At 37.9% G+C, this 18,867-nt stretch overlaps 1 protein-coding gene across 2 annotated transcripts in view; it reads right to left on the bottom strand.

Annotated features, from left to right (window-relative positions):
• CKAP5 (cytoskeleton associated protein 5) overlaps positions 1 to 18,867 on the bottom strand; it is a 42,216-nt gene that overhangs the window by 14,087 nt on the left and 9,262 nt on the right. For both annotated transcript variants that reach the window (XM_009706526.1, XM_009706527.1), the window contains exons 9-29: positions 18,140 to 18,229; positions 17,868 to 18,032; positions 16,920 to 17,048; positions 15,797 to 15,979; positions 14,717 to 14,830; positions 13,388 to 13,498; positions 12,022 to 12,114; positions 11,208 to 11,393; positions 10,646 to 10,740; positions 9,154 to 9,211; positions 8,946 to 9,071; positions 8,468 to 8,604; positions 8,163 to 8,337; positions 7,493 to 7,606; positions 5,318 to 5,446; positions 4,489 to 4,683; positions 3,688 to 3,823; positions 2,794 to 2,882; positions 1,555 to 1,680; positions 709 to 858; positions 103 to 306 (exon numbers count right to left, since the gene is read on the bottom strand). In XM_009706526.1, coding sequence (XP_009704828.1) covers positions 103 to 306; positions 709 to 858; positions 1,555 to 1,680; positions 2,794 to 2,882; positions 3,688 to 3,823; positions 4,489 to 4,683; positions 5,318 to 5,446; positions 7,493 to 7,606; positions 8,163 to 8,337; positions 8,468 to 8,604; positions 8,946 to 9,071; positions 9,154 to 9,211; positions 10,646 to 10,740; positions 11,208 to 11,393; positions 12,022 to 12,114; positions 13,388 to 13,498; positions 14,717 to 14,830; positions 15,797 to 15,979; positions 16,920 to 17,048; positions 17,868 to 18,032; positions 18,140 to 18,229 — 2,805 coding nt within the window. The remainder of the gene's footprint in view (positions 1 to 102; positions 307 to 708; positions 859 to 1,554; positions 1,681 to 2,793; positions 2,883 to 3,687; positions 3,824 to 4,488; positions 4,684 to 5,317; positions 5,447 to 7,492; positions 7,607 to 8,162; positions 8,338 to 8,467; positions 8,605 to 8,945; positions 9,072 to 9,153; positions 9,212 to 10,645; positions 10,741 to 11,207; positions 11,394 to 12,021; positions 12,115 to 13,387; positions 13,499 to 14,716; positions 14,831 to 15,796; positions 15,980 to 16,919; positions 17,049 to 17,867; positions 18,033 to 18,139; positions 18,230 to 18,867) is intronic.

Below are 18,867 nucleotides of genomic sequence, written 5' to 3'. Positions count from 1 at the left end.
GTCATTCACAATATATTTGGAATGAACATGCTACAGTGTTTGATGGTATCCTGCTATATTCCTCATGAAAAATAAGGTTACTTTCTGTACAGTGAACTGTACCTTTAGAACAAGATATGGGATGAAAGAGGATGCTTCATTTTCAGTAAGGTGATACTCTTCTTGACTCAGCAAATTGAAAAGCAATTTAAGGTATTCAAGTGCTTTCATCAGAACACTTGTGTTAGTATCAAAGAACCGCAGGGTAAGCCATTTTAAGATCAGATCCAGGCAGCTGATGACTCCATCTTTTTCACTCTCCAAGTGCTTGAAGGAAAAAAAAAAAAAAAAAAAAAAAAAGAGGTTGTGCAAAATGAAACACACTGTTTAAGAAAAAAAACAGAGAAGAAGGAAAAGCTATGCCTGATAAGACAGTCTACGTTTATCGGTTGATTCCTAGAATCATAAGTACTCCCTTTTAACTTACACAGCTTTCTGAAATTCTAAGAGAAGTCTCCAGTGAGGAAATTTTCCCTTCTCCCAAGAAACAATTAATACCAACTTCAACACTCCTCTTAACACATATAGAAATAATTAAGGTTTCAGCTTCACAGAACAATCACTCCTGGCTCCTCACAGAATAACTATTTGATTTTAATTCAAGCAGAATCTTTCATAGCATAGAATAATTCTATACAACGACATCTACTACCACAGATCCAAACTCACCTCAATCATAACAGCCAGTGCTTTGTTGTGGTGCTGAAAGTCTGCATGAAACATCTCATCCTGTAGCCATTTGGCCACACAAGTGGACATCTGAGTTTTTAGCTGCTCAATATATTCATCACGGGGAGTAGTGAAATTCCACTTTAAGACCTGTAAAAGGCAGCATTTGGAACTCAAAGCAACCAACATCTTTTCTTCTTGAAAGAATCTGCAAATTGCATCCCTTTTAATTCTGCCTTAGAATCCATTTTCAAAGTCTTCTCATTATCAACATTGGTAAAAATTCAGTGGTGTTTGCTCACCTTGGCTCACATGAAAAATTTTCCCTACGGAGTGGTTATCTTTAGGCCATTACCTTAATTATTATGACTTAAAGTGGTTGTTTTTAAGTGACAGACAGGCCTATTTACTAGCAAGTTACAAACAACATGCGTGTTTTAAGTAATAAAATTCCCCTACAAAAGGCAAGCTTGATAAGTAGGGCTGTTCAAAATAAGTATATTAAAGCATTTACAATGTATCCTAGAACTCTGAAATTAGTCAACTGTTTTCAGGTAAAAACTTGATGATACTTCACAACTGAAGATCATCTCTTGGAAGTTGTAAAAAGGCCTTTGGCTTTTATAAGAGTGCATAAATACACAAAATTTGGAAATCAGAAGAGAAACACCACAGTAAACTAGGTATTGGCCTGTGAAAGTCAACTGAAGAACTAGATAATCAATCCAATGGAGGGACAGAGACTAGCACTTTCATGTCTTAGCATGTTTAATTCTAAATTAAAACCCAAAAGAAATTAAAATTACACTCCGTCAAAACTTGTGAATACATTCAGATTTTTCTCACCTTCAGACCTTTCTCATCTTTCATCCTCTGTTCTTTCCCATTTGGGACTATGATAAAAATAGGACCTGATTTATCATCATCTTCCTTCAAAGTAGGTTTGCTTAGCACTTTCTTCCCTTGTGCACCCTGAAAAAAAAAAAAAATCAAAGTATTAACAGGCAACACAAGACATACATATATATATATATGCCTCAGTCCCAGCAATTGCAAGCGTTAGATACCAGCCAACCTCATGCTGCCTATGTGTACAAGAGCCAGAGAGAAGCTGGAAGAATAATGTTGATTAGAATTTTGAAAGTATGTGCTCTGCTGCTGTGGAAGCAATACCGATGACAGTGTGTGCAGTAGTACCCTGTGAAATACAAACACACCACTCTCAACCAGTGTGCTAGTCACCCACACACATCCCTAAAACCCAAGGTGGTACCTGTTTGATAGATTTGCTCTTTGTCAGACTGGTACTGCCTTTGCTGAGGTTTGTATTAGCTTTGGGCAGGCTGGTATTGCCCTTGGACATACTGCTATTAACATCTGACTGCTGTAAATAAGCCACAGAAAAGGCTTTGTTGTTAGACAGCTATTTACTCTTAAAGAGTTACCATTCCAGACCTTTTAATGTATTCACAGCAAAGGCATTAACTCTATCATCAGAGTTTTGACAGAAGAATACATCAACTTAGGCAAATCTACAACAGCCTTCAAGGTTTGTTCCATTCACTCCTGCCATGAATCTGGACCTACATGAAATGTTCTCGCTACAGCACTACTTTACATAATGGAGGCAACAGGACGGTAGAACAATTTGGGGTTTTTTCAATTATACATATAGGACAAACTTTAAAGTTAATAGCAAAAAAATTACTGTAACACAAAACAGAAAAACCTAGCCACAAATTCAAATGTAATCAGTTGAGATTATTACTATGCATTTAAGCCTCTTCCTTCCCTTTTTGCACTTGTGATTGAGAACTTTTTATCCTGCATACTGTAAACGAGAGACAAATTGCTTTTGATACATGGGTTCAAAACTACTGTTCAAAGTATAACACTGAACTGCAATGGTATGAATAAATTCTCAACAGCATGAAATCAAGGAGGCCAAGCAGATTTAGAACAGACTGAGCTGCTCACAAGACTGCATTTTTGACACACAGACTAACTCCTCCACCTATAATACATTAATGAACTACAGCTATTAACTTCATAGAATTGATTTTATACAAAATGAAATCGACATACCTTAGCTTTAGAGGAGGCTCCTCCTGCTTTGGCTTTTTTGGGATCGGGCTTGGATTCCATGGTACTGGACCCTGAATCTTCAGCAAGTGCTGGAGAAACAATAGACCATTTCAAACTACCAACAAGCCCATTTTAGGTCAGCACAGTTTTCCAGTCTTAGTACAGAAGAAAAACTGTTCATGGATACAATATGCTTATCACACAGAGGTCTGAGGATTTTAGACCCATAAAAGAAGTTCCTTAAATTCCATGTTAGCATACAAAGTTTTCATAATTAAGATCCTAGTATGTTAGCAAATTTGTCATTATCAAAACAATTTAAAATTGCACACACACATAGACCGTGCAGGCTAATGTCTAGAAGCTGTAGTTGCACCCAGTTTGAGCAGGCAAGCTAGCCCCAGGAGAGAGATAAGGCAAGGCTGCTGCTTCTTCAAATCGCTTGTCCCCTAATCCCACTACCCTCTCTTCTGCATCAGCATAAGCATTCTGGTAGCCCCACAGTGAACTATACTGAGAAAATAGTCCAGATAAAAAATTAATGTGAAAACATTTAAAAAAAATTGTTATGTTAAAATCAGATCAGTATTACAAAAAACCCCCCAAAACCACAAACCCTCTAGTCCATGGGTTTCAGCTTCAACACCAAGTAGATATTTTCAAAGAGCAGCTGACAGATGGTTGTGTGAAAAGCAAAAACCCTCCTACATTGGAAGTTGACTCAACTGCAAGACCAGAACTGCAGACAGAACTCACTAGATCACACAGCTATTTGTAACCCTAACTATGCTGAATTCCTCTCCTCCTGCTAAGCACGTTTCTTCCTCTGGCATGTCAAAAAGCTTCAAAAACCATCCTTTTCTCAGTGATTTCCCAGAACATAAGAGAGGTTACCTGATGCAGGTTGGAATTTGGCTGGAGCTGCTCCCCCTACCACTCTGGAAGATGCTCTAGCAGGAGGAGCTGGTTTGGCTGGCATGTTGGCTTTGGCTTTCTCAAGCATGGCCAGTACCTGGTCTTTGGAAGTTGGCTAGAGAACAGAAGAGGGGAAAAAAAAAAAGAAGTGATAAGTTCAAGTTCAGGAAGATTAGTGATAGTGATTACTAATACATGCCACAGACAAGGAAAATGACAGTAGTTTGGAACAAGTCATTCTCTGTTTGGCATCTTCCAGGACACTCATCTTAAAACATCAATGTTTTCAGGTATTTCTGTTCTGAGATCAAACACCTTTCCGTTAAGTTTCTTCTACAAGACCTATAAGAAACACGTGAACTAGCAATCTGTTCTAGGTGAGCAGTCCTATGACATTAAAGGAGCGCCCTAACAGTGACTTAGCACTCAAGGGTTGATAAGATACACCAAATTGCTAGAAGCCATCTTAAGGCATGTGTTCAAAGGCATACAGTTGGACAGTAACTGGTATGGAAGCCATCTGCAGGTATATTTTTTTTCAGAAAAGCAGAGTGAATAGACGTAAGGCTCCTGAAGTGATAAACCTGCAGTGGTACTAGTCTTTCTGAAGCAGAGAAGGCCCTAACTCACAGCCTCCTGATACTATTTTCAGCCTCCCCAAAAATAATCAACGGACACAAGCTTACATGACTCAAGACAATACATCATGAGATCGTGAACGTGACTTGTTAATATCCACTCACTCAAGGTCACATTATCTAATCTTAGCGACAGAAATACCTTTAGCTTGCCGGTGGCTTTTGCCATTTTCTCAAAGCCAAGATGCATCATAAAGAATGGCAGGGCATCCTGCGCCTTTTTACGCACATCCCCATTTCGATCTTCAAGGCAGGAGTACAGGTGAGGCACACACAAGAGGAGGTCAGAAGGAACAGAACGGAGGGTAGGCAACTTCTCAGCCAACCAACCAAGAAGCTGAAAGAAAGTTTTAAAATAAAAGTTTTTGAAGTCACACTCACAGTGCTCTGTCAGGCCACAAGAGACCTTCACATACCTCTATGTAAGCAGGAAAAAAACCCACCCCGACCTTTGTTCTGACAAATATTCTTAACCAAAATCAACTTTCATATCAGCAATTAAAAAAAATTTTAAACTTAAGTACAGTATGTTAATACACAGCTATCTTAAAACTTGGAGCCTTGTCTCTTAAGACTGCATGGGCTGTTTCTGTCTTTCAAAACTAGTATCAGAATTTCAGCTGCACTTTATCAGCCTCAAACACATTAATGCCTCCACTTCAGCGCTGGTCTTCATTATCATGTGGTTAATTTGAGAGAAAACACACTAGCTCTTAAAGTGCTGATCAAAACAGACAAGAGTTTCATTTCAGAGGCACTGAAGTCTGAATGACAGCTACCATGCAGGAAGAAAGCTCGTTATTAGCCTTTTGGGGTTTAACAACTTTATGTCTGTATGAAGACACAGTTGCTCGTTTACTCATGTAATGGTAGCATTGTGTCATTTTAGTCTGCATAAGCAAACATGGTCTATAGCAAATAAGGTTGTTTTGATTAGACACACGTAAGGAGATTACTTAGCAAAAGTCTACCTCTTGTCTTAGGAAAGGATTTTCTTTTTTGAGCTCCTCAGAGAGGTCTTCCCCTTCCAACCACTCTTTCATGCCAGTTTGTTCAGCCCAGACATTCACTGTTGCTAGGGCAGCAGCACGAACGTTATTCTGTAGCAAAAACAAGATTTAAGAATAATCCTAAACAGGGATCAGAAAATCACAACAGAACAGACAACAGATTCATCCTTCCCATGAAAGGAAAAAGCTTCTACATCACAGGCTTTGAAATCTCTACTTTTATTCACTGCCTGAAAAGTCTAAGTTTCAGAAGAATTTAGTTTTAGTGATGGCATCAGCTGCAGGAATCACGGAATCAGACACTATACTGATCTACCATCATTTTTTAAAAGTAAGTTTAATAAAGAGGGACAAAGGGCATCTTTAAAAGCACTTTGTACTTGCTGCCATTCATTGATGAGAATTTTGGGAGTTTCCTAACTCTCAAACAAGCTAAAGAATAAGGTTAGTGATTTATGTAATGCTTAAAATAGACTTAGCACATTCATAAGTCAAGGCAAGTGGGTTATGGAGCCTGTTATTAGGGCACTCTTATTTGGGACACACATGAGCAAAAGTCAAGTCAGGAACAGGGGAGCCCTCTAACTCCTACCAATTTCCATTCTTAGCTCTTTTTTTTCCACAAGCAAAATTTAGAACAGCACCCTTTTCTGAAGGAGCTATGTGAAGTTACGAGAAGTCAGATGGAATACTTGACAACCATGGTCCTTCAAAACATTATCAGTACAGACATGACTCCATGACTTTCTCCTGTAGGCTGAATTTCTGAGGCAAGCTGATAATGTAATAGACTCATTTAGCTTTAGTATGAATCAATTTTAAATGCAAAGGTAACATCCAGGCATGTCTCTAAACAAGAAGCGAGCATCCTCGCAAATAACTTGTCCCACCTTTAATCTCATTTAGCAAAAGAAACAAATCATGTGCTGCAGATAAATAGATGCTCATCAGCCTCTCTGACGAGGCCTTAGTTCCCATCACCCAAACTTAATTTGTCTTCACTCATGCTACAAGTTGTCAGTTTTCTTCAACTATTCAGCGGGTCCACTATCAACATTTCAAAGTAGGACCCAAAAAGGATCCTCCTCATCTTTAAAAACTCTAGCAATTGGATAACCTAGGTAAATCTTGCAGTATATCAAAAAAAAAAATCTATTACTGTAACAACATTTGAACGAGTATACAATCCTCTGTCAGCAATACAGTGTTTAAAGTAGCACTGGTATTATGCATTTTAGGAACAGTACAAGTTAATCACAGCTGGTCTTATCCTTAAACCATGTACTTGGAACTGAAGTGAGCTTGCTCTTTTCTTAAGATAAGTGGTGAATAAAAGAAAATCCAACTTTATATTAATAAAGTGTCACTTCTTTAAAACTCTTAACGGGAAAACAATTTGAACTAAGAGTTTTTATCTAGCGCTAGGACCAGTCCTAGTCCTTCCATTGCTTGGGACAGGCAGATCCAGTTTCTGCTGTTTTTCCTACTCATAATCAGAGTAGAGACATCTGAAGTATGCCACCTCCGATAACGGCCTGCGACTTCTGGCACAAGACATTGGCATCTTCCCAAACATCCTTCCCTCATTGCTTCAAATAGCTCTTTTCCCATGTTCCTAGCTTTGATTTTGACACAGCATCTTGACTAGTTCAACACTGACATTATACAAGCTTCAGTGTCAGTTGCAAGTGTCCCGTTTCTACCTACGGTTCAAAGGTCTCCTACACAGTGACACAAAGACAACAAGGTACACTGGAATCCACCCGGATACGCTAAAAGAACCAAAGTTCTACAAGCAACTTTACCAAGCAAACCCGAGTAGCGTCCAATGCAGCATATTTTCAGCATTAGAAGTACGCATACAGTCACCACATTTCGTTTAAAAGTTATGACACTGACTGGGTTTATTTACAAGCAGGAGAACAAATGTCAAGCAGATTATATATTCAGGTATACGTTCATATTCAGCTAGTAAGTTTTCACTTAGGCATGAACCTTTCAAAAAAAAACCTGTAAGCTTCCAAAGAAGTTTTAACTACCATCTACCTCCCAAAAGCAAGTCCAAACAACAATAGCTATTCTCAGGCACAGCTCAGTCAGTGGCAAAAAGGAAAGAGATCTTGATGAGTATCCTACCTTACTGTCTCCTAGGACTGTAATGACAGGAATACCCAAATTTTTCACATACTGTTTGATATTGGGGCCCATTGCTGTTGCAAGCTGCTGAAGAATGCTCAGTGTTTGCTGCACCTGCACATAAACAAAAAGGCTTTGAATAAAACACTGTTACAACCATATGCACAAAACTCCAAGTCATATGGGGAAAAGTAACACCACTATATACCTAGACTTTTACTTTAGAATGCCTGCTTGATGATATCTATTCCAGACTTCAAATTAATCACACAGATAAAAATTATTTCTATAGTCTGAGTAAATTACAGTTCAACTAAAAATATTTTCAAACAAGGGACACATCATGTCATAAGCGGAGCAATTATTCAAACTTTTTTGTTGCTTGTTTTTTGGTTTCTTTTTTTTTAGATTTCCTTACACTACATTCAGACTAGAGGTACATTTCCCCTTTTTTGAAGGCTTTTTTTAAAAATACAAAGCAAAGACAAAGGCAAATATTTATAAAAATAGGCAAATATATGATCTAGAAATATACAGTTCACTGTTTTCCAACTGTTGATTTCACAACATTGTAACAGACTGAATAATGAAAGCAAGGTTCAGAAATCACAAACAGTTTGTCTTAAGCACTAAGCCTGAAACAGCTGAAACAGGATTCTGAGTAACATACCAAGATTTTATTTGAGTCATTGAGACGACTCTTCAAAGCAGCTGGAAGTTCTCCTATGTTTGGCTGTATGAACTTCGCATCATTTATTATGCTTGTCACTTCATCTAGACCTTCCTTTCTGATTTTCCAGTTTTTGTCCCCAATCTTAGACACTAGTTCAGCTGTCACCTTATCACTGTAAGAGAAAAGAAGGTAAAAAGCCCATTTTCTTAGTTATGTGTCATTTCTGCTTAGAAAGTGTTCATAAACACAAAGTTTTGAATTGCAGTGGAAGTATGTCTTCAGGTTGCAGAATCCAAACCTACCCAATATCTGTTCTTGGCAAAAGATCCACAACATCATTCCCAACATCCTCCTGTTCTTCTTCCTCACCATCATCCCCACCTCCCCCACTGTGCCTGGAAATGCCACGAGTTGGGGCTGGTGCCGTCTGCCCTTGCATCTGCAAGCAACACAAAAAATTAGAAACAGCTATTTTACAGTTTTTCATTTGACATTAAAAATAAAAACACCTGCATGATACAAATGTGTCACCTCAGGGCGGTAGACTTCTAAAACATTATGCTATTCAAATAAAACCAGAAACTTTTGAAGTTCGTCATGAAAAAAGTGACTATTGACATAGCTAGACATAATGAGTTTACAGTTGCTTTGGTGAGCTGTCTTAAATTTGGTTCACTTACAAAAACACATATTGGACCCAAATATTACTACAGATTACAGCTACTGAAGTTTCCAAATAGTTTTAATGATACTTGGTAGTAACAGAGCTACACTTCATACCTTTTCAAACTCTGCATCTATCTGGGAGAGAAGGGCTGGCTTCTCATCCTCAAAAAACATTCGCAAAGGAGGTCCCACATAGAGATACATGACTCCCAGCAAGGTAATGGCAGAAGTCCTTACAGCCTGCCAGAAAGCGGACAAAAGCACTCAGTCTTCAAATTAAGGATTGATAACAATTCAGGATTAAAATTCTAAGTTTACCCACTGGGTTAGTTGCAGCAAGAGCTGTCTTCACGTTACTGATGAAAGCTTTGACATTCAGTCTGTGGGAAAAACATATCCCCCATCAGTAAAACGCAACACAGGAAGTACCAATAAGAAACAAAATCACAATATGCTAAAGAAAAAAAAACACAACACCACACTGAGAACAGATTCATATAGCTAACTTATACGCAGAAGATATTTGCAATTACAAAATAACTTCACAGGTACAGTGTAGATGGCAGCTATTTAAACAACTACTGTAAGAGATCAGTTCAGGGAATAGCGTACCATGAAAATCAATACAGTAAATGTAAGATAATTTATATCAAAGACTGCTACTATTACAGTTGGAAAGTTTCTTAAGGTACATCACCTACATGATTGCTAGGACTGAAATCCTGAGGGATGAGTCTAGAATCATTTTAAGGACCTGAAACATGGCTACACAATAAAGGTGAGGTGGTTTATGTTTTTTTTTTTGGTTAGTCTGTCTCAGGATCTTCTAGAAAAAGGCACAAATGTCAAAAGCAAATTTACAAGAGAAAGAAATGAAGGTTTAGATTACTGAATCTTCTATATCAGCACTGAATTCAATAGAAGAAAAAACAGGCAACCACAGAATCTTCCTCCGTGCAGCCTCAAACACTGCTGTTCTAGTATCATATCTACGCATAGATTACCCTGCTGGAAATACATGCTTTTTGGGGAATTTACTGAAGAAGAGAGTTTATCTTCCAGACCTAATCAATGTTACTATCCATTTAATAGCTGTAAAACAACTTGGAAAGGCATAGTAACTGCCCAAGTAGTCAAATTAATTAATACTTGAAGTCTTCACTGCTTAGAAATTTTCTTCTCAGGACTAAACTATATTACATATGCTTGACCACATTCAGCTAACAGACTAGTGATTAAAAATTAAGGAATGCTATCCCTGGTTCTGATTGAGAATCCATTTCTTACCCTCACAGCACCAGATGCAATAACAGCCATTTTGTTGGCTAAAACTTCATCCTGTTATCAGTCTCAAAATCTCTCCCAAGGAGAGCAATAAGTGTGCTGGTATGTACTCTTCCGCAGGCTGTCAGGTTTTGTTTTTTTAAACTATAAAATAACTATCCACCTGGATGCAGGTGTATCCAAGTAGAACAGGAAAAACAGACATGCACTACCACAGCTCCTTGCCCAGCCCACTCGTAGGGCATATAAAATTTAAGAAAAATGCTCTTCAGAGAAGGCTGAGTGATGAATCAAGCACCGAGTAGTGTAATAGTATCCTATCCTTTTAGTAATGTCTGATAGTTTCATTTACACATTTAGAGCTCAAAGAGCACCTGACAGAGTTCATATCAGAGATTAAGGAACAAGAGTTCACATGCACTTGCAGCCACCCTCTTCAGACCAATTTGACAGGGAAGAACAGATTCTCAGTCCTAGATTAGAAACATTTTCATTCAAGTTTCTCTCAGCAATTTACTTAAAAGACATACCCAGAAAAGCCAAATTCTTTAATTGCATTTGAAAGCCAGTTCAAAGTTTCTGATTGGTTTTTAGGATTCTTTTGAGAGAAAGCCATAGCCACAACCTGGAACAGAAGAGAGTTACGTGTGAATTTTCACTGGCAAACCAGGTGACAAAACATTGTAATAAAGGCAGGAAGACACCTGCAAAAAAAGCAAGGCATTGTAAGTAAACAGAAACAGCTGGAATAACATACAAGTAAAAATTTGTTGTGTTACTGTAGCAGAATATGATTGCAACTGAAGTAAACTAGAAGTTCCTGAAATACTTAAAGGCAGCCAGAGATACTTTTATTATGCTTTGGCAGTATTTCAGCAAACTACTGGTTACTACTCATTATTTCCTCTTTTGGAGGAACTTGTATTTAACTTCTGCCTTAGGAGGCTTCTTGAGAGCAAACAAATCACTTTCAGGCAACAGAGAAAAAAAATAAAAATCAAAGATTTGGCATTTACTCCTCAGACTAAAAGAACACACCACATAGTATTTCTAATTTTATTTACAGGAAGAATATCTTTGCGGCTCACTCACCTGCTCAGCAGTCCATGGCAACTGACATGCCTCTGCTATTGCTGTCATGGCTTCTTTTGCATTACTCCCACATTTCACATCACCAACCTTGTCTACGAGACCATCCAGCACAACCTGGGCTGAAGTTTTGGAGAAGTTTCCTTTCTGTGCAATCAATGCAACTATATGCAGTTTCATCTGCATCACCTGGAATGTCCATAACAGCAAGGAAGTTATGCACGTTTTCATGTATTTTAGATGTATTTTTTTTATACATCTATAAATATATAGAAAAAAAATTTTATCTGTGGGTGAACACAAAGGTATACATAAAATATGTATTTGTGTGTATACACACACAAATGTATAAATACATTTGAATATATAAAAGCGTTTGTGTTCACACAAACACAATGTTTGTGTACAAATACATATTTTATATACACCCTCTTATGTATACATACGGGTTTGTGGCATTATACACACAAATACTTATTTTCATATCTGTATGTACATAAATATACACACACAACCAATAATACTGGACAGCCATTACCTACTTTTAGAACTTACATATACAGACATACATACACATATCTTCACACACGTATACACATAAATATACATCAAGATACATTCAAATGTTGTCTCAAACTCTCAACTGTCAGCAGAAATAAAATCTAATTTCAGAGTTTATATTCTTATTGACTACAGATACAACTCTAGTCATTGTACTAGGACTGTCCTCAATGACATATATCCACTTATAGCTGGAAACATAGCTTACATTAAGTAACAAAAGTGGATTGTTAGTTACTGAGGGATAATGTATTACCTGAAAGTTTGTTTCCTTCCAACCAGGTTTCTTGGCCAGCATTCTTACCAGAGCTTGGCAAGGCATTTCACTTCTCTCCATAAGCTCAACAGCCTAAAGGATAAACATTAAGTTAGCCAGTGGGTCACAAGTGATACAAACCCCAAAACACAAAGAGAAGTTACCTCAACTGTCCTGTAACTATTTTCTCAATACTGAACTAAGTTGCAGAAAATCTCAGCATAAGTATTTACGTGAAGAGCCTTACTACAAAACCCACCTTTACAAGGAGCCCATTTTACAGATACTGAGCCAACATTTACACTACAGCACTCACATTGCTACACTTTGTATGTTCCTTGACGGGTGTCCTTACACACCCACTATCAGCCATTCCAGCCCTGGGTATTTAACACTTAACTAAACAAACAAACATCACCACCACCCCCAAAAAACCAAACGCAAACACCACAACCAAACACAGAAGAAGAAAAAGAAGCCACTTTAAGACGAAGTATACTCTGCATGTTTCACATTGAAATGCTGACTATACAGCAGAGTTTAAGCCTGAATGTAATCTAAATTACTGTTTTTACTTGTTGTTAGGCTTATCCATTCCACTGAAACTATAACATCTTTATGTTTGAGTAAAGTTGGCTTCTGCAGCAGCATTTCAGTGCAGCCAGTCAGAATTTCATAATTTAAGTTAGTCACCTTTTCCACTAAAACATTAAAACTCAGTTGCAACTGTAACGGTGTAGAGGTATGAACTATTTGTACATCTATAGTCGATGCCTTTTTGAAAGTGGATTCTCAAAGGTCTTACAACAGATACCAGGGGTCACATTTGAGCAACAGATGATGGTCCTTTGTTTGTTACTATATGAAGCACTTCACCAGCTGTGAAGACTGCTCATATTGTATAAGGCTTCAAACATCAACTATTTGCCAATTGAAATTTTAGCATTATAATCAATTGCTGCCTAACACGCAATCAGCAGGGACTTACTTGCAACTGGTTTTGCCCTGTCATTTCAAAACCTTTTGCTTAAACCTAGTCATCTTCGGGACTAAGCTTTAGAATTACTTGGTGTTTTAAAAAGACTCTATGCATCCTCAAACCACATACAAATATTTTGGACAAAAGCATAACTATCTACATTAAACTAAAAGCCTTACTCCACTGCTGTTATGGAATAAGAGCCAATTTAAATCACATAAGCCACCCGTCTTTTGCAAGTATTATTTAATCCATCTGAAATGCCGACATATCACTACTACCGGTGTGTCTTGTAAAAGAGTTACCAGGCCTCAAAAGCTTAAGAAATTATTGCTTACTTTCTCTTTCTCTACCTGCCTCTCTTCTTATCAACTGTTACAAACTTACCTTCTGAAACTCCTCCATGCAGGCAAGCCTCTCTTTCCAGTTACCACTGTCCAACTGCTGGATACAAGAAGCTGGAAGGACAGCAGCAGCTTTCTCTTCACATACTTCAATCTGCAGACAGATCAGAACAAGGTTAACACCCCACAGTATCCCTTCAGAGGGTGGCAGCAGCCTTAAGGACAGGCAATATACTGGAATGACCCTTGCACTGTGGTGCATTTACAAAATATGAAGAGTTTTCTGTTGTAGGTTGAAAGATGAATTTAGGAAGCTGCTAAGTTGTACTGCAACAGAAAAGTAATCCCTGAAAAGTATGATCAGTTGTGCAGACAGTCAAAAATAATCCTGAGTAGTCACTATCTACTAATAGAATCAAGCAGAGGTAACCTACAATTTGCAAGATAATTTTGTATGAAGTCTGAATAAACATTCACAGCAATAAATCAGTGGTTGATGAGGGTGGACAGGAGAAGACATCTTCTGCATCCATTTTAGCAAAGTGAAGAATTACAGTTATTCAGTATACGAAAAGTGATCAAAATTTTGCTTGTTTTACTGATGTCTGTATCACTTTCTTGAAGTGTATAACTCATTTTCTACTGTATAACTAGCAATATAAACTGGATACATAACAGGAAGTATTCATTCTAAGTGACACTCTAAAGATAACTGACAGTCCAAAAAACCTGCGGATACATCCAGCAATGTTTTAATACCTTTTTGTTACTGTTTCACCTACAGATAGCTTAGTTTACCTGGTTCCCTACCAAAAAGGTAGGTAGATGCTCAATTAACATGTAGAATTCAATAATTTTCTTGAAGTGTAACTTAATACGAACAGCACAGAATAAACTTGCAGTAGTTTAATTACTACTGTATTCTAGTTCAGATTTCAATGTAAATTCCAGAATACTGTATTCTCAGGCTTTTAATGCCAGATACCTTCAGCAAATCCTGCATCCTAAATTACATATAAAGTAGTCATATTACTACTTTTTTCATCTCTTCCCAGTCCAGGGACAACATGACATACCCTATTATAGCAGCATGATTTATGGTTTACTATCTTATATGGCCTGGTACCAACAACAGCCAGAAGAACAGGTGTATTTACCAGAACATATCGAACATCCATTCTACCAGTTATGAATTTCATTTATTTAAATGTATTGCTTTCCCTTGTCCTAAGGAAAAAAAACAAACCAACAAAAACCACCAAACCCAAAACAACTCAACTTCAATGAAAAATTCTATAGTAGCTGAAGAACTGATTAGCCAAAGCTACTTATACAGAGGACTTCGTATTTCAGAGAATAGCGGAATACTCACCGAGAGCTCCGATTCAAATATTTCTTTGGTCTCAGGACCCTTCTTGCCTTTAGCCCCAGCACCTCCCACACCTGCAGCTGCAGCTGGTTTGCCTTTCTTGGGTGGGACCCCAGACTAGAAAGGAAACGGACAAGTTAGCCAAGATCAAACAAGTCTCTAGTTCATCAGATACCAAAAGAACTGCTGTTTTTCCACACTTCTACATTCTAATGTCAAAAAATACTTACCTCTCTAGTACCATAACAGTTGCAGGCAAAGAAATAGTTTTCTGCTAGAGTTTGTTTAATTCCTATGTTTCAGACTACCAGGCTTTATAAAACATGTACAGTAACAGGGATACACAAGACAATGAAAGATGAAAAGGGAAAGAATGTATGTATTCATGAAGGTTCAGGAAATAATGAATTAATCTATATATTCTCCTATGGATACTGATTAGATATTAAACTTGTGACTGGTGTCTTTCTTCCAGGCTACCAGAGTAGCAATAGATTTTTAAACAATCTGATCCATTTTACTGTTCACTTCTGTGGTTCCCACCTGGAGAACTAAGTAGAGTATTACAAAGACCATCTATAGTGCTACTATATGGTCAATTTTTAAAACCCAAATAATAATTTTAAAGTAATATAGGCTAATGGTCCAAGTTATTTATGGTAACAAACTAAACACAACACTGAAGAGAATACTCAGCACTTAAGTAGCAACCTTGCCACTTGTAAGAAGGGACACTGACTTCAGGCAAATGTTACAATGTCACTACAGAGCACTTTAATGTTACAACATCTGAGGCTCCTCTGAATGCCTCCAGTGGCCTATCACTATTTCAATATCAAAATCTGATATTAAGACGTAAGTGACAAGACAGTTTGTATCTTTAAAAACAGATTTCATCAAGTATGTTCTCGGAAAGTCCTTGATTCTTTTCTGTTGTTGGGCTCGCCTACTCCTACAGAATGACAGCGTTTCCTCACTGGAAGGAGATACTCAACAGGCCACCTCTAATCTTCAGTAAGTAACTATTCAATGCAATGACAGACAACTGTGATTGTTAGTCCATCTCTTGGCAACCTCTCTTACCTTCACAGCAGGTGCTTTTTTCAGTGGTCCTGGTTTGGTTGCTGCATCTTTTGTTTCTTTATCTCCACCAGTCCCTGAAAGAGCAGGGGTCTTTCCAGTAACAGGCTTGCCTTCTTTTTTCTCAGCAGCTCCTCCTGTCTTTTTACCATAAACCAGTTCTACCTTCTCAGCACACTCTTTAATCTGACAAGCAGTTTCAAAAAAAAAAAAAAAAAAAAAAAAAGGGAGTGGAGGGCAGGAGGAGGGGAAAGAGGGGAAAGAAAGAAAGAAACTATTTAGCTACCACAATTGGATGTACAGTGTCCCTTCAACAGCAGTGGCTCAAACTTGACTACTCTGGAAAAAAAAACATGAAAAGTTTAAGCTGTTTACTTCACAAAATTTTGTTACCCTGTGTTCCTTACAGTAGTAACATTAACCAGTCAATGGCATCAGCCATCACTGTATTGCTAGAATAATTTTCCTAGCTCAAAATGAAGCGCATTTATACATAAAGAAAGCACTGACACCCTCCCAATACTTACAGATGCTCTAAAGACTAATTCTTAGCACCTTAATTTATGAAGTCATTGTTCAGTCAAACTTGACAGCTTATGCAAAAGCACAAAAAAACTTTGTTGTTGGAAAGTAAGTCTTTAATACCAAATCCTGTCTAGTAATAGAGAATTAGACCACGTGGTTGTGTCCGAAAACCCCTAACTTTGTTTCAGACAACAGAGAAAGTGTTCAAAAACAAACAAAACCCCACATACAACCAACCAAAAACACAAACAAAAAAAACAAACAAAAAAGTCAACAAATCAAATTTCACAACCCACCTCATAGATAATACAGCCTTGAAGCCGAACAGATACTTTATGTAAGAACAAAACCGCGTAACGTTAACATACTGACGCTTTTTAGGCAGTGAAAGTCAAAGAAAAGATGCTTGACAATCTAGCAAGAAATAAAGTGATTTTCAGATTCTCTGCAACATCAGTCACTTTTAAGTAAAAAATAAATTTTCAAAGATCTGTGCGGAAAGTCATTAGGCTAAGCATCCTCTTCAGTCTTCTCTAGTCTAAGATGCATCTTAAACGGATAAATAGAGCATTGTTTACAACATCTACGATAACAAACTCACCCGATCGAGCTTTAGTTTGTCTACATCTGCTAGAAAAGGATTCACAGCTTTCTCTCCAGCCACTTTCAAGGCAGTGCCTAATGCTTCAAATCCAGCATCTCTTACTTCAGGAGCAGAATCATTGATGTGCTGCAGAGAAAGACAACTTGCATCATGTGTCTTGCAGTTCATATCTATACAGATTCTTAAATCCATCTTCTGTATAAATCCCTTCCCCTTTTTTAAAATCTACACCTATTACAGAATAATCCTTAACATTCCCCTGCAGAAAGAAAAAGGTTGTCTTTCACTTCTGTTTTCCTAAGTACTGATCAAGACTACTGTTCCTCAGATATAGCTAGTTTCCCATCTTCGGATCTTTCAACACAACAAGAGGGTAAACATTCATGCTTTAATAGATACTGCAACACATAAAAGTTCAGAAGGAGTTTGAAGTTCTGCAACTCTGTTCAAATCTCCATATCTGAAGCCAGAGATATTTCCCATAACAAGGAAAGGGCTATTTTGCCACGCGGAAAAAAGTATACATCATTGTTGTTTACACTGATAAATGCCCTAGTTTAACTGCAGTGTGTGAATCAATTACGGTTCTTTTATTCATGGTAAAGGATATATAGCATTCCAACAAAAGCTTGCTAGAGACATCTGCAAGAAGCAAGTGGCACAGTGCCCAGAAGTTTAATAGTTGCAAATCACTGTCTTAATCTATTATAAGCTTGGTGAGTCTTCAGTTTCAGAGAAGCTAAGAAAAAGAAGACTAAACTGTTCCCATGACTAACCGTTGTCTTCGTTTGATGTCAGTCAAAAGTGACTCTGATGGCTACACAGCGCACAAGAACTCTTTAGTCCTTGCACTACCAGAAGGGTCTTTCTCCCTAAACAATCCAATGCTTCACAACAACAGTGCTCGAGTCAATGCCAGAGAAGTACCAACTCCTCCCGCTTTACCTTGAGAAGTGCAGCGCAGAAAGGTTTTAACAGGCTTTTTGGCAGAGTTGAAGGTGTGCAGTGACGGAAGCTTCTTGCAATGAAAAGGGATGTTTGTTGCTTAATTGTTGGGTTTTTGTTGTCCATCACTGCCAACACATCTTCACTTATGTTCTGCAATGTGGTCTACAGTGTTGGATAAAGAAGTCATTAGTTTCAGTCAAGTAAGAGAAAAGCAAATCAAAATTAGAGACCAATTCTCAGACAATGGGAAAACTGTCACTCTTACTTACCGTAAGAAAGATTGCATCAATGGCCTCCTGCAGTGCCTGCACTACCTGAGGCTTCTTCTCTTTAAATTTCTCCAGGATTGTTGGAACAACCTATGGAAAAGGGAAAAAAGAAACAAACAAAAAAGTCAATCCACTCTTCCCTAATATAACTGGAAAGCCTGATATTATGCTCCCTGGTATTTTGCAGAGAAGCAAATAATGCAAATATCAATGCTGCCCCCTCCAGGGGTACACAACAGCAATATGAACTAGTTTATTCTAGCTGATCTCCAATATTAATGGATTGACTAGAATGAATTTAACAAATACAGATTTTTGAGCAATTTCAGAGCAAAGCTAAACAAAAGGCAGCTATACAAGTTCACATAATTACAGATGAATACTCTGGTTCTACTAGTCTGGAACACAGAGCAACAGAATGGAAATCAAACAATTTCACAGCACAGTACTGTGCTCTTGTACTCTAACAATCCAAAAAGGTAAATAACCTGTTCCCTCTTTCCCAGCTTCCTGACTGCACTCAGCATAGCTCATTAAGAAGCCCTCATTTGACCCACAGCTGACAAGACTGTGGTTCTCAAGTGACCCGAATCCTTCCTCGAGCAGTATTTTTTTGATCCATCACCTTGAAAAACCACACTTGACAATAAACTATGCCATACTGGAATTTCACTGCTGAAAAATAAATGCTTAAGGGGGGGGGGGGGGGGGGGGGGGACACGAAGCAA

This window comes from Cariama cristata, unplaced genomic scaffold, assembly GCF_000690535.1.
Source record: "Cariama cristata isolate BGI_N322 unplaced genomic scaffold, ASM69053v1 scaffold9508, whole genome shotgun sequence".
Taxonomy (NCBI): domain Eukaryota; kingdom Metazoa; phylum Chordata; class Aves; order Cariamiformes; family Cariamidae; genus Cariama; species Cariama cristata.
This window is presented reverse-complemented; position numbering and strand designations above follow the sequence as displayed.